Raw genomic sequence first — 14,406 nt, forward strand, 5'->3', positions numbered from 1 at the left:
CTGTGCCCCCCGACCTAGACCCAGGGACCCAGGCTTCCCTCCGGCCTGGCTGGGGTGGGGTCTGCACAGTCTTCTCGCCCCGTTAGCTGGCACCCCCCGACCCCAGCGATGGGTCTGGAGCTCAGGAGGGAGAGGCTGATGAAATGTCACTTGATGCTGATAACTTGTGATTTTAATTAAACGCCCTCTTAATCAAGAGGTAATCAAACTGGCAGGGAAGCACCGTGAATGTGAGTGCATGGGAGGGAGGGCGGGCAGGCGAGGGACGCGAGGGGGTGCGGGGGCAGGTCCGGGCCCGGCCCTGGGGACAGCAGGACACGCAGGCCCCCTTTCTGCTGCTCTCCCAGGAAGCCCGCATTTATTGAGCACCTCTCGCGGTCGGGTTCAGTGTGAACGGGACAGTCTGGTTCTCACAGAGTTTCCGAGGTGGGCACAGGTGGACCGGGAGATAGGCAGCGGGGACACGGTAATACGCGCCCGGGGCGGGGGCAGCTGGGCTGGCAAAGGTCCTCAACCCAGACAGGAGGCCAGACAGCCTTCCTGAGGTGCGGCCTGAAAACGAACCGAGCCTGACATGGGGGACTGGGGAAAAGTGTCCGAGGCAGAGGGAAGAGCATGTGCAAAGTCTCAGAGGCCGGGTTCAGGGAGTGTCTACAAGTCCCAGATCCCTTCCGACCAGAGTCCCGAGTGGGAGGGGGGGTAATGGGGGCTGTCACCTCCCAACTCAGATTTTCCAGGTTTCCTTCTGCAACGGACAGTCTTTCTACCAACCGTCAACTCCAACGTTTGGATAAGCAGAGCCCCACTTAAAGCAGAGAGAGAAAACCAAACATGAGACACGGCCCGTCCTCGGTTTAAGTGCCAGAGCAGGTTGGCACTAGCCATGTGACCCCGGCTCCCGTCTCCTCTGTTCCCTCTTGTGGGGGTCACCTTGTGAGCCCCTGCCCCCAGCCACGTCTGCTGCTCTGTCCCCGACCACAGGGCTCAGGAGGATCCACGCCCTGACCACGCAAGCTGCCTATGAGCTCCGCGTGGACCTGGGGGACTTCGAGAACAGCACAGCCCACGCCCGCTACGGGAGCTTCGGCGTGGGCTTGTTCTCCGTGGACCCCGAGGAAGACGGGTACCCGCTCACCGTGGCCGACTACTCAGGCACTGCAGGTAGGACCCCGGGCCTCGGCAGGACACGGGAGGGTGCCCACCAGTCTCCCCACTCAGGACGTCCAAGAAGCCCCAGGCCTCGGGCTTCTGACCTCGACCTTTCAGCCCCACCGGGCCCCCATCCCAGCAACACAAAGCACCAGACTTGAATCGTTCACCCATTTTGCAGATGAGCCAAGTGAGCCCGGAGCCAGGCATCAGAGCGCCTGGGGCCTGGGCTCTGTTGGACCTCTAAAGCCCGGTGGCTGCACCTCTCTGGGCTGGGTTTCTCTTCTTCTGCAAAGACAGGAAAGCAAGCGGGGGAGGGCGTGTGAAAAAGCTGGGAGAAGGGACAGAGATGGCCAGGACCCAGGGGCAGCCTGGGGACCCCCAAGGTGGTGCCGTGGGTGCATGTGAGTGGCACAGACGCCGTGGGTGTGCTGGGACAGACGTGCGTGCAGTGTGTGTCCACGTGGGGCAGGCCGTTCGCGTGTGCGCCCTGGCTCGCGGCCAGGGGCGTCCACGTGAGGCCGCCCCCGCAAGGCCGCCCCCGCCTGTGTCTGCGCCCGCGCAGGGGACTCCCTCCTGAAGCACAGCGGCATGAGGTTCACCACCAAGGACCGCGACAGTGACCACTCGGAGAACAACTGCGCTGCCTTCTACCGCGGCGCCTGGTGGTACCGCAACTGCCACACGTCCAACCTGAACGGGCAGTACCTGCGCGGCGCGCACGCCTCCTACGCCGACGGCATTGAGTGGTCGTCCTGGACCGGCTGGCAGTACTCGCTCAAGTTCTCCGAGATGAAGATCCGGCCGGTCCGTGAGGACCGCTAGCCGGGCGCTCGCCCCCCCCCCCCCCCCCCCCCCCCCCCCCCCCCCCCCCCCCCCCCCCCCCCCCCCCCCCCCCCCCCCCCCCCCCCCCCCCCCCCCCCCCCCCCCCCCCCCGCGCCCCCGCGCCCAGCCCCACCCTGCATCTCGCCCAACGCCCACCTGCCAGCACGCGGCTGATCTGCAGGTTGCACGTCACTGTCACTGTCACGCTGTCCCCACCCCTCGGTGTACCCCTGCTGACGTGGGGCGTCACAGCCTTGACAGCCCCAAATTCTGCCCTCCCAGACTCCGGCTCCTGAGTTAAGTGTCTTGACGTCCCATGGCCGGCTCTCTGCCAAGCACCCCTGCGGACCCTCCACTCTGCCAGTCCAAACACCCCGCATTAAGGGGGCACAGAGAAGGGCCAGGCAGCCCCCAGCAGCCTTTTGAGGAGACAGAGGGAATGTCTGGATCTTTCCGAGTCAGGGCTGAGGCCAGTGTCCTCGGGCCCGCCTGGCCCCCCTCCTTCACTACCTGAGGATCCGGCCTCTCCCCCAAGGACCAGACAAAAGCTGGACAGCCATAGGCCACCATTCCCCCGGGCTAGGCTGGGGCACGGCTGCCTGTGGGACTCACACCCCAGGGCGGCCAGGGCCACTTTCCCGGAGCTCCCGCCCTCACCCCTGTCCATCCCAGGGTTCCTGCGGGCCTGGGAAGTCCTTGGTGCCTTTGGCTGCTGCTCCAGCCTCCCGCATCCCACCCTCCTCCCCGCAGTGGAGCCCCGCCCCCACCCTATCCTCTTTCCTGTGGGAGGCTGGTCCTGCGTCCTCTGTGCCTGGCCAGTGGGGACGGCTTTGTGTTCCAGGCTGCCCTGGGGGTGTACCACCACCCACCATCCCCAGGGACTCCAGGATCCTAGGGCTTCCTGACATCAGGCCTGCGAGGGTGGGCCAGGCGGGGTAGGGTGGCTGTTGGCCCATCAGCCCAGAGACCTGCAGTCTCAGTGGAAAGGGTGCCCCCTGCTGGTGACTGTGGGCACTGCCCCCTCTCTTCCGGAAGGACTCGCGGGGCAAATGAGGGAGACTGAGGCACCACCAGACACTCGACACAATCTTTCATTGAATCCTCCCAATGCCCACCGTACTGTTATTCTACCCCTCCCCCACCCCATGAGAACTGGCCAAGAAGAGCAGCCCTTGACCCCATATCAATGGTGCTGGGACCCTGATGCCTTTGCCCTCCGAACCAAGCACAAGGCTGTTTTGCTAGGTTCCTACCTGTGGGGACTCGGTAGGAGGGCCTTTGAGAGGGACCGGAGGTCAGCCTGGGGAGCTGCCCGGAGGGTGTGCAGCCAGGAGGGAGGGGCATGTCCCCGGAGAACACCGGAAGGCAGATGAAGGCAGCCACATAGGGAGAGTGGCTTTAGCTCCCCCTTTCCCACCCACCCAAGTTTGTGGTTCCATAATAATGTGCCACAGACCCGCCATGCAACCCCGCGGTCCCCTGGAGCTCCACTCGGCCGAGGTCTTCAGCAGAATTTCTCTGGACATCTGCTGGGGGCTGGCGCCTGCCCAGGCCCTGGACGCCACCACATCCCTGCCCTGGCAGCACTCAGCTTGAAGCGAACGTGGCCATGAAACAGGCGGCTGTGGTGTGGCCGGTGTGACCAGGGCTGGGGAGCCGTGGGGGAGGGGGGAGATGTGAGGAGGAGGGCCTGCCAGTCCCTTCCTGTCCTCTAGAAAACAGCCAGCACAGCCCCTCCCCTGCCCCGAGCCGCCAGGACCTGCTGTCACAGTGCGGACTCTGGGTGGGACCCCAAGCCCCCCATCCCAGGGAGCCCCCTTTCCCCCCCAGCCGCCCCAGGCAAGAGCCGGCTTCTGCCGCCCGCCTTGCAGTGCCAGCCGCTGTTTGGAAAGTGTCGGGCGCTTTCTGATCTGTCATCAAACAAACTCCTGGTGAGTGTGATGTTAATGGATTCGCTGATGTGCGTGAGTCGGGAGCTCGGGGGCGCTCCTGCCAGGGCTTGGCTGCAGAACAGACGTGCGCACGGCTCCGGCCCGGTGTGGGCATGGGCGCGGGTGGCCTTCGGGGGCATCCTGCCGACCTGCAGACACCCGTTCCTGCCGACCTGAAAGCACCAGCCCCAGACTGGCATCATGAGGGACACGTCTGGCTCAAACACTGGCTGAACGGGCACTAAGCCGTCACGAGGGGAGCCCCCGAGACTGGCACACACACCCCTTTCTGAAAGGGCCCCCTTTGAAGGCCGGTGGGGAGCACAGGCGGTCCCTGCACCCCTGCTTCGGGCCAGGAGGCTGTGCTGAGCCAGGCGCACTCTGGCCCCGCCTCCGGGAGCCTGCGGCGTGAGGTCTGCGTGGGTGGCCGTTGAGTGAGTGGAGTGAGCACAGGAAGAAGGGGCTGCCGGGAGAGTTAGTGGCAAGAGGCAGCTCCACTGAGGATGGAGGGATGACAGATGTGTGCAAAAGGTTCCCCGGGACCCAGGCTCATTGCACCTGAACTGTCTCTAGGAGCCTGAGTTGATGATTTGGTGGTGGGGGCCCGTGACCTAACCAAACCCTCCCTCCCTTTCCTTCTTCCACGGGTGAGGGGAGCCAGCCAAGCAGAGGAGGAGGTCCCTACACGGGGATCTCTGGGGAGGGGGCAGTGCATGTGGCCCCAGAACCTGCGGAAGGTTCCTTTCCACCAGCACGGGTAGGATCCGTGCAATTGGCCAGTGGCCTCTCTCATTCTGCGGCCCCCAAACTCTGGACGCGTCTCGGAGAGTTAAACCAGAGGCCAGCTGGTGGGCCACCTGCCCTCAGTGCGTGCAGTCGATGGGTGGTCCCTGGGCTTTCACCCTGATGGCCTCAGCACCACCCACCCGGAGATGAGGGACAGCGCTGGGAGGAGTTCCCACATTGCATTGTCCCCTGTGGCTGCATGCAAATCGGTTTGCGAAGGTTTGTCTTTGGGCAGAAGGAATATCACAGGCCTGCCCCCCCTGGTCCCCCTCCGCCAACCCCCCTGGTCCCCCTCAGTCATACGGGCCTCTGGCTGGCTGGTCTGGGGCCAGAGCCCCATCACCCAGGATTCGGAGGACCGATCAACAGGACCTGCCACGCATCACGATGGACAGGGGCCTTCAGCGAGGCCCGTGGCCAGCCACACAGCTCGGTCCTGTGTGGTTTGAGGACCAACATGCCTGCAGGAGACGTGCTCAACTGAGAACAAGGGACGCGGGGCTTTGCTCCAGGTGGCTGGGCCCCCCTGCCCCCTCCGGGACCTGTGTCTTCACCTGCCTGCAGGGAGAGACCCATCCCCAGACGCGAGGGGGCCAAGCGGCTGGCCGGACTCAGCGCACCCAGAGGGCTGAGGTTGGACACAGGGGGACTGCATGGGTGGGGGTGCTGGACTGTGCACATGTAAAGGCACTGCGGGGCCAGCACAGCCGCCGACGGACAGAGCGAGGTGATCTGGGCTGCATACACTTGGCGTCCTGTGTGTCCTTGTCCCTAATAAAGTCTTGTGCTGACCCGGCTGGGGCCTCCGCGTCTACCCTTGCTCGGTGCCCCACGTCAGATGGCAGGGCCTTCCAAGACGGCCTCCTACCCGGTTTCCCCAGACTCCTCGGACTTCCTTGCCATCTTTATTTCTATTGGACGAAGAGCGGTTCCCAGGTAGCTCTCTCTGTGTCCCAGATCCTTTATCAGAAGCAGCCGCACACCGGCCAGCAGCCGGGCCGCCTCCCGGTGGGGGATCCTCCTGGGGCCAGGCGTCAGGGGACTGGTCTGTGCATCCCACCACGGTCCCCAGGGTGACCCGCTGGCCCCTGTGGGTCTCTCCTGTGGCCGGGACTGGAGTCCTTTGGAGCTGAGTCTATTAAAAACAACAGTTCCTAATGGCTATTTATTCATAAAACCCACATGAAGCTTGAGGACAAAACCACCCGGAGCTGATTTAATAATATTCAACATCCACTGAGGGCCCACATCAGAGACTCGGGGCAGGGCCACAGCCTGCATGTCCCCTGTGGGGGCACGGGAGGGTGCCTGCTCCCCAGGCCACACGGGACACAGAGATCCCCGTCCCAGCAGCTGGAGGCTTCCGGAATGTTCACAGAAAGCTACCCCCCTCCATTAAGTGTCCCTGGCCATCGGAGTGCAGTCCTGCCCGTTCTGTATTGGGCTATGTGACCATGGCCACCTGCCTCCCCACAGGCCGCACCTGCCTGAACTTGGCCACCAAACCTTCCCCATGGTGGGGGTGGGCGGTCCGTTGGCAGGAAGCTGCTCAGCCTCAGCTCATGGGGCAAACTGGTCAGATCCTGTGAGCTCAGTCACACAGAGATTGTCACAGCCGGTGACGGTATTTCCGTTTTAGCCCCAAAGAGTGCCTTCTACAGCAGGGGAGGGGGTGCCATGGAGGGGCAGAGGGTTCAGCCAGCACCACCGGGAGCGCTGGAGGGAACGGAAGACCCCGGGAGGCCCATGCCTATGAAGAGGGCACCTTCCGGGCAGCCACCACCGATCAGGTATTGCACCAGCCCCACCTTGCCTTTTCCCCAGGAGCTCACAACATCCCCCCCCCAAAATGTGGGCACCTGGTGTCCCCAGGCGGCAGAGAAATGGAGGCTCAGAAAGCAGCTGGCCCAAGACGGCAGCTGGCGCAGGGCTGAGAGGAGGTGGAGCCCAACTCTGGGGACAGGTGCCTAAAAGGTGGTAAGGGAGGAGGGGCCCGGTCAGGGGCCTGGGCTTAACACAGCCACGCTGTCACCCCAACACGCCCCACTCTTGCAAGGTCACGGCCATCTGCAGAGAAGCAAGGGTAAGGTGTCCTGAGGAACTGAGGCTGCTGTCTGCTTGGACATCCTGGGACTTGACCCTGATGGTCTAGGGAGGTTTCCAGGGAACCTAGCTCCTGGCGTAAGAATGCAGGGCCCCCCGAAATCCCTTCCCAATTTCACCCCAACCTCTCGAAAAGCCTCTGTTTCAGGAAGCTGAATGGATCCTACTCCTCTCTGACTGACACAGCCTGGGCGGGCCACGACCTTCCTACAGCCCAGGGCCCCGCCCACGACCCCGCCCACAGCCCGGGGCCCCGCCCACGACCCTCCCACAGCCCAGGGCCTGTCCATCCACTGCTCTGGTTGTCCCCTCCCCTCTCCCACTGCTCACTCCATGGATGGAGCCCAGGAAGAGCTCTTTCGGGCTGGCTGGGCCCAGGGACAGACACGCCTGGCACCAAATCCAACATCAGACTTGACTCCGGGCTTGACTCCCTGGGGCCAGGGCGGTCAGGGCTGAGGAATCTGCGGGCCACATGGGGACCTCCTCCTCTTCACCCTCACCCTCACCCCCACCCCAAGCCGCAACACTCGGGACTTCTGTGGCCTCTTCCCACAGCCGAGGGTGCCAGGCCTGAAGAGACCAGGGTCGGTTGTGAGCCTCAACAGCAGAACCTTTTCTTGGAGCCCGGCCTGTCAAACAGCCAAGTGGAGCTCTTCTCCAGGGGCGAATGGGGTGGCCCTCAGGGTCTGGCCCCACCCCTACCCCCCTACTGCCCCCAGCGGTCCCTGAGAAATTTCACAGAGGACAGCTCGGGAACCCAAACCTCTATACACCCAAAGGAACCGAGGCACAGAGAAGGCAGGCATCTGGCCCAAGGCCTCACAGCATGTTAGTGACCCACCGCGGGCCGCACCCCATCATTAAGGAGCACCCAGTGTCACAACCGACCAGCCCTAAGTAGGGAGATAAAATGACACTGCTCTTCCCGTCGCCGCTAACACGCCAGCACCTTGAGGCAGCCCCCGCCTTGGGGACGGAGGCTGGCTCCGCACCTGCTCTGGTCCGCAAGGGGACCCACCCTCTCCCCGCACCCGCCCATGGAGAAGCCCCAAGTCCATCCACACGGCCTTTCCTTGAGCCTGTTCTCTCCAGATGAGACCAGGGGGAAGCAAGGTTTCCTGCTGCAGGCGGGGCAGCAGAGATTGGAGGATGGGGTTGGGCCTGCTCCCTCAAGGCCAAGGACTCTGACCCTCTGAGCCTCAGTCTCCCCTCTCCCCCTGCAGAGGGGCAGTATTCTAGCCCTTTGCTCAGGTGGATGTGGGCGAGGAAGCGTCCGTGAGGCCATCTCTATCCCCTCTACGAGAATGGTGGGGTGGTTCTCCGCACCCACCGGCAAAGGTGACGAGGTCAGCGGGGTGAGGGCCCCGTGCTTGGTCCCCAGCCTTCCCGGAGCAGCTCCCTGCTGGACAGTGGCAGGGCGGCCTAGACTCACCCAGCACCTGCTCCCTCACTGCCCTGCTCCCTCTCAGTGGAGGGGAAATCTAGGCCAAGAGGGGAGTAGAGGCTGGGGGTCCGGCTGGGCTGCTGGACCAGCCAGAGCGCTGGCGCCCACAGGAGGTGCCCCCCTGGGACGGGCGCCCGCCTCCCCCTTGGCCAGTGCCCGGACGACACTCCGTGGTGTCCCCTGCCCAGCGGGTAACCGCATCTTGGCTTAGCCGAGCGACCCTCACTCCTGGAGCAGACCCCGGGTGACTCTGTGATCACACGCAGGGCAGGCAGACTGTGGGGTGTGCACCCTGAGTTGTGAGTGAGGTGCCGGGCAGGCCTGGACCAGCGGGATCCTGCAGAAACGCGAGGCCTGTAATGCAGCCCCCCAGTCCCACACCCCACTGTGGGGATGTGGTGCAGGTGACGGCACGGGACGCCACCCGGGCCCCCGCTGGCCTCTGAGCTCACCTGGAGAGAAGCCACCTGGGAGCACGCGGCTGGGGAGTGATGGGTGCTGTGTCCTCCATCCACTGCGCGCGCCAGCAGTGCGACCCTCCCCCGCCCTTGCCAAGTCCTACGCGGTGCCAGCAGCCTCGCCTCCGGGACCTGTCACCACGGCCGCTCTCAGCTGAGGCTCAGCAAGCGAGGCACCGTCAGCCACCCGGCGGGCAGCCAGTGAGTTTTGAAAACCCTGGCCGGTGCCTCCATCCTTCCCCAAGTGGGTGTCAGGCACAGAGCTGGGCACCAGGGTTGAAGAGACATCGAGCTTCCTTTTTTTTTCTTTTTAAAGTAGGCTCCACACCCAGCGTGGGGCCCAACTGGGGGCTTGAACTCATGATCCTGAGTTCAAGACCTGAGCTGAGATCGAGGGTCAGATGCTTAACCGACTGCACCACCCAGGCGCCCCCACCAAGCTCCCTTCTAAGGAGCAAATCGACTGTGGTACGGGGGGCTCCGAACCCCTTCCACGTCTCCCCTCCTAGGAAGCAGCCCTCCCGCGGCCCCGCTCGGCTCCTCGGGAGGCCCAGAGCTGGTGGCCGCTGGCCCTGGCACAGCCTCCCAGCTGACTGGGAGCCAAGGCAGTGGCTGGGTTCGCAGGTGTCCTACGTCCGGCGCCCATGGGAGCGGCCGTGCGGGTCGGGCGTGGGTGGGCGAGGCGTGGACACCAACCACACGACCCCCGTCCCGCCCCGCTTCTCCAAAGACTGAGGCGCCCTGACAAAGGCAAGACCGTTAGGAGTAAGGGTGCGTGTGCCATTTACCCCTCTTCAAGGGACTGGGGGTCTGTGCCCGCGCATCCCAGCTAAGGAAGCTGCCCGCTCTGCTCCTCTCATCGGCCCACATCCTGTCTGTGCGGGATGTGGCGGCACTGCCCCCTCCTTCACCACCAGCGTCTGCAATGGAATCCCAGGGTCAGGAATGTGCGGCCATCAGACCGCAGGGCGGCAAGTCCACCCCGGGGTGGGCGGGGGGCCTACATAAAGCAGGAGAAGCCCAGAGCTGCGGCTCCCAGACAAGAGTCCAGAGGCGCCCTGCCCCGCAGCCCTCCTGGGGAGCACCCCGAAGCGCGGTGAGTACAGCCCCTCCATCCCTAGGAAGCCCTGCTCGCCAGACCCCTCCTCCAGGTCAGGAGCTGAGCAGACCCAGGGAGGTGGCCACCTCTGGCAGCCCAGAGATTGGCCTCAGCTGCCTCCCAGGGGCTCAGCCTCCATCTCCACCGGGTGCACTTCCTGCCACCTTGTGAATGTTGGGGACTGAAGTCCTGGACTTGTGCTAGGGCCCATTTTTGGTGGCGGGCGTCCCAAACTCCCACCATTGTTCTCGAAGGGGTCCACGACCCCCAGCCCCCCAAGGGGAGAGGGGCCACTTCCTTCTATGCATGGACGTGCCCTTTCTGGAGACCCAGAGGCCACCCCCGGGCAGAGTCGCCTCCCCCTGCCCCAGCAGGTGGGATGGTGGGATCCTGCCCGGCAGCTGGGAGAGGGGCCGTTTCTGGAAAGCCCCCCACTCCGCCCAGGCCCTGACGGAGGCGAGCCTTGGCTTCAGCTCCTGGGGACGAGACGGTGCAAGTGAGGAGGGCTGGGTTTGGGTGGAGAGGAGGACTGCTTTTATGACTTTTTCAAAGCTTTCTGGCTGAGTTCCCTTTGAAATGTCTTCAAGGGAGCCATTTCTGGAAAGAGCTCTGGGGAGCCTGTGCCTCTTCTCCAGAACCAGCTCTTTCTTCCAGCCTCGGCTCCCCTCAGAGGACCCGCCAGCTCCGACTCGCCGCGGTCGTTACCGGGAAGGCTTCCTTTAGGAGGGAAGGAGCAATTCCGGCTGCGGAAGGGTCATTCTAGGAAGCTCTATTTCTGTTTCAAGTCCCCCCATGGACTGACTGCCATCCGTGGGGCAGAGTAGAGATTCTGAGTCACTTAAGACCTGGGCTTGAGCTCTGTCACTTATAAAGCCGTGAGGTCTCGGGCACGTCACCTGTTTGAGCACGGCCGCCTCCATCAAAGGGGGTGAGACCTTCTCGCGGGGGAGGGCGGTGCTGGATGGAAAGGGCCACGGAGGGCTGTCCACACGCCCAGCGCACCCAGAGGCTGTGGCCGTTAGAATCAGGACTCTCAGAGCCCCGCCTTCTAGCTGCGGCCCAGTCTCTTGGCCTCCCTGACCGCCTTCTTGCCGGAAAACACGCTTACCGTGAAGGCGGCCTGCAGCGGTCACACGGACGGGCTCTCGGGTGTGAGCTCAGGGCCCGGCGCGCGGACGGGGCTCTTTGGGGATCACTGGCAGACCGGCCACGGCCACATGCGTCCCCAGGTAGGCGTGTGAGTCGGGCCAGGAACACCAAACCCTGTCCCAGCTTCCGGGAGCGATTCGCTTCCCTGTTAAGGAGACATTGAGGGCCCCGGCTGCACGGCTTAGCTAGACTCACTTTTATCAAGTTGAAACCTAAGAGAGACGGAGGCCGTTCCTTCCCTACCCTGTGGTTCTGTGATGACATGGGCCAAGTCAGAAACTGTAACAGAAGGAGATGGAGCCCAAGTTTGTGTGGCACCCTGTACACAGTCCCAGCAGTGGGGGGGTTGTCTGGGTGCTCGGCTGCCAAGGCCGTCAGATCCAGGGCCCCACGGGCGAGGAGACTCAGCCTAATTGGCGCAGTGAGCTCCAGAGCCTGCTAAGGAAATCAAGGCCGGGCCCCGACACGGTGACACTTCCTCAAGCTGCTTGCAGGTCGCGCTCGGCGGAGCCGCCAGCCTTGGAAGGCTGCTGGGCCCTGAGGGGTCCCGACAGGTTGTCACGCAAGGCCGGCGTGCAGCTGCTAACCCTCTCCGCTCTCTCCTCTGGCCCAGATGATGCGCCCGTACTGCCTGCTCCTGCTGCCGCTGGGCGCCTGCCTTCCTCTGCTGGGCCCAGAAGAGCCCCCGGCCACCTCGGGGGGCGTCGCCAGCGAAATGGGCGGACACCGGGTCCCCCTCCCACGGGGCTCCTCCCGGCGGCCCAGAGCCCCGCACCCAGGCGGCCTGCTTGTCGTGGCCAAGGAGCTGCAGATGTCCGGCCGGCAGCGCGCCGGCTTCAGCGTCCGGTTTGGGCGGCAGGACGACGGCAGCGAGGCGACCGGCCTCCTCCTGGCCGGTGGCGACAAGGCCAGCGGCCCACTGGGGACCCTGGCCGAGGAGCTCAGCGGTTACAGCAGGAGGAAGGGCGGCTTCAGCTTCCGCTTCGGCCGGCGGTGAAGGGGCCACAGTCGCCTGGAAAGGGTTTCTTCCAACCCCCCCTCCCCGGCCCGTCTTCTCCTGGAGCCCCAAAGACAGGATACCGAGCAGCACGGGGATTATTAAAATGAGTTCTTAGCAGTAGGTCGCTTCTGTGGGTGCATCTTTTTGATTTCCAACTCGGCTCAGGCAAAAACCTGGATGGTATCCAAAAAGGAGGGGACCCAAAGCAAGCCACACCCGGTGAGGAGGGTGGCGCCGGCCTGACGTAGCCCACAGACCACTGTCGGTCCCAGCCCCCTTCCTGGGTGGCCGGGTCTCGGCAGGTCCCCTGGCCCAGGGGTGGCCGGGTGGCCGGGTGCCGTCGGGCCATGAATATGAATAGGCAGAGCTGGCCAGGCTGATGGGAGGTGGGCTGGTGGTGAGGGCGGGGAAGCCAGAGTTTTGACTGTCTCCGGGGACGTCTGGAGCCAACGCCCATCGGGCCGCCGTGAGAGGGCATTCCGCCCGCTGCAGAGTTCGGTTCTGAAAGTTAAAAATAAAAACAATCTTGCTCTCTGTCCCATGGACACACGAGCCCCTCTGGCAAGAAAACCCTGCTTCGGTGTCGCGATGTCATTCGGACCCCAGCTGCCCCTCCCCTCCCGTCCTCGGTGGTCCAGGGATTGGCCCGCCCAGAGTCGAGGGGGAGAGGGACAGGGCAAGAACACGTCTGTGCTCTAGCAAGGCCGCACCTCCGATGCTCAGAATATGAATGCGCTGTGTGTCTCTTTGGAAATGAAACTTGTTAGCTGCAAAACCGGAACGGGAAGCGTAGCTCACCCGATTCTTGCCTCCAGGTCCTCTGTGCCCCAGGAATTTGGGTTTTTCCTGAACTGCAAGGGCCTGAATTCTGGGGAGATGGAAATCGTGGTGCGGTATCCGCGCCTGTCCTAGCAGCCCCTTAATTGGCAGCTGGTAAAATACCGATGGTCAAAGGTAGAGGGAAACACAGCACGAGGTGTATTTTCCGCTGCACTTGACTGCTTCTCCCCAGGCTTTCTCAAAGCCAAGAGCGTTCCGAGAACAGGTTCTCTACCCCAGGGGAAGCCGGCGCTCGGCCTGGAGTGGCTACAGGCCCGGGGCCAGGCAGAGCAGCCGTTTCAAATGCTGCGCTGTCCTGCCTCCCGTCCCGTGTCAGACGCGGCGACGTGACGCCGCTCCTCCCAGGCTGGCTTCCACCACGGAGATGAGAACCTTGATTGATGTCACCATGGCAACACTTCCCCTCCTCCTTTGGAGCTGCAGCTTGGCCCTGTTCACAACCGAATAATTTTCCATTGAGCTGTCACAATTAATTGGTGGAGTTTTATTAGCCTTTTAGAACCACACTGGGCTGGGCCCGGCTTGGCACCTTGGAGCATTTCACAGTGTTTTCCATTCTATTAGTGACTGAGATTCCCCAGCAGCAGCTCTCAATCCGAGACAGCCAGAAAGCCACTTCATTAAGGGAGACAGATCTGAGCCACCAAGAGCCACGCTGACTGGGGTGTGTGGAAACCGGGTGGCAGGATGGGACAGGAACACAGGAATCCAAAACATCAGCTTGTGTTAAAGGGAGCTGCCTTCTCCGGGAGCTCCTCGCGGCCCCCCCACTCCGCCCGGGCACGTGCGCCCTGCTGGGACCGGGGCCAGACAGCCACACGGAGTCTGGGAGGCACATCGGACCCTCTTCGGTCTCCACCATTGTCTGGGGAGGATCCGGGACGCCTCCTGAGAATGGGACAGCCTGGCGGGGATGGAACCCACCCCGGGGTCTTTGTCCCTGGGTAAAACGAGGCACTCAGCCCTCGAGCCATAGAGGGCCAGCCTCGAGAACGAGTCCCAGTGTGTCCACGAAGGACGGCTCCGGGAGGACAGACAGCACAGGGTGGCCACGGGCAGGACGGGCAGTCCCAGCCCAGGCTCTCACCTTGGTCTTGGCTCATTTCTGCTTTGTTCAGGGGGGCAGTAAGCTGGACCTCTCCCTGCGCTCATTCACACATGCAGAGAAGCCAGAGAACGTGCTTGCGAAAGACCGGGGGAGACAGGACAGACCAAAGGCCAAGGGCAGAGGGCCACCCTGCAGCACGGTCCCCTGGCGACCCTCGCTTGCCAATTTCCACTGAGAATAAAAGGAGCTACCTCCGTGGTCACCAAGTGCAGGAACCTGGAGGTCACCAAGGCCGAGCCCGGTCGCCTGCATGTGTCTATAACACTCTGGGAACGAGAAGCTGGCTGGTTTCAGATTCAGCAGGAGGAGATTAACTTCAGAGAAATCGGAGCTAGAGGAGGGGGGAGGGGCGGGCCTTCAGGGGGTGGATTTCCTGTCTTTACTTTCATCGTTCAGCGAAGACAGACAATCAGCCACAAAGGTGTTCCTTCCAGCTGCTGGTACATCGAGCTCAACAGCCCTGAAAATCTAACCGATCCAACTGTTAAGGGCACTGCTCTGTTCAATCCAC

General features: G+C 63.4%; 2 protein-coding genes across 2 annotated transcripts in view; both read left to right on the forward strand.

Annotated features, from left to right (window-relative positions):
* The window catches only part of FIBCD1 (fibrinogen C domain containing 1), a 29,812-nt gene extending 27,838 nt beyond the window's left edge, over nucleotides 1-1,974 (forward strand). The window contains exons 7-8 of the mRNA XM_029921057.1: nucleotides 982-1,161; nucleotides 1,715-1,974. Of these exons, the coding sequence (XP_029776917.1) occupies nucleotides 982-1,161; nucleotides 1,715-1,974 (440 nt within the window). The remainder of the gene's footprint in view (nucleotides 1-981; nucleotides 1,162-1,714) is intronic.
* A 4,352-nt stretch (nucleotides 1,975-6,326) lies between these two features.
* Nucleotides 6,327-12,314, forward strand: QRFP (pyroglutamylated RFamide peptide). Its single transcript, XM_029920392.1, has 2 exons — nucleotides 6,327-6,481; nucleotides 11,561-12,314. Exon 2 carries the CDS (start codon nucleotides 11,561-11,563, stop codon nucleotides 11,942-11,944), a length of 384 nt encoding a protein of 127 aa, XP_029776252.1. The 5' UTR covers nucleotides 6,327-6,481; the 3' UTR covers nucleotides 11,945-12,314.
* The last annotated feature ends 2,092 nt before the right edge of the window (nucleotides 12,315-14,406 follow it).

The sequence above is a fragment of the Suricata suricatta genome, chromosome 13 (genome assembly GCF_006229205.1).
Source record: "Suricata suricatta isolate VVHF042 chromosome 13, meerkat_22Aug2017_6uvM2_HiC, whole genome shotgun sequence".
Taxonomy (NCBI): domain Eukaryota; kingdom Metazoa; phylum Chordata; class Mammalia; order Carnivora; family Herpestidae; genus Suricata; species Suricata suricatta.

Excerpts from the sequence above, each read along its gene's own strand:
- QRFP (XM_029920392.1), top strand. The coding sequence starts at position 11,561 with ATGATGCGCCCGTACTGCCTGCTCCTGCTGCCGCTGGGCGCCTGCCTT.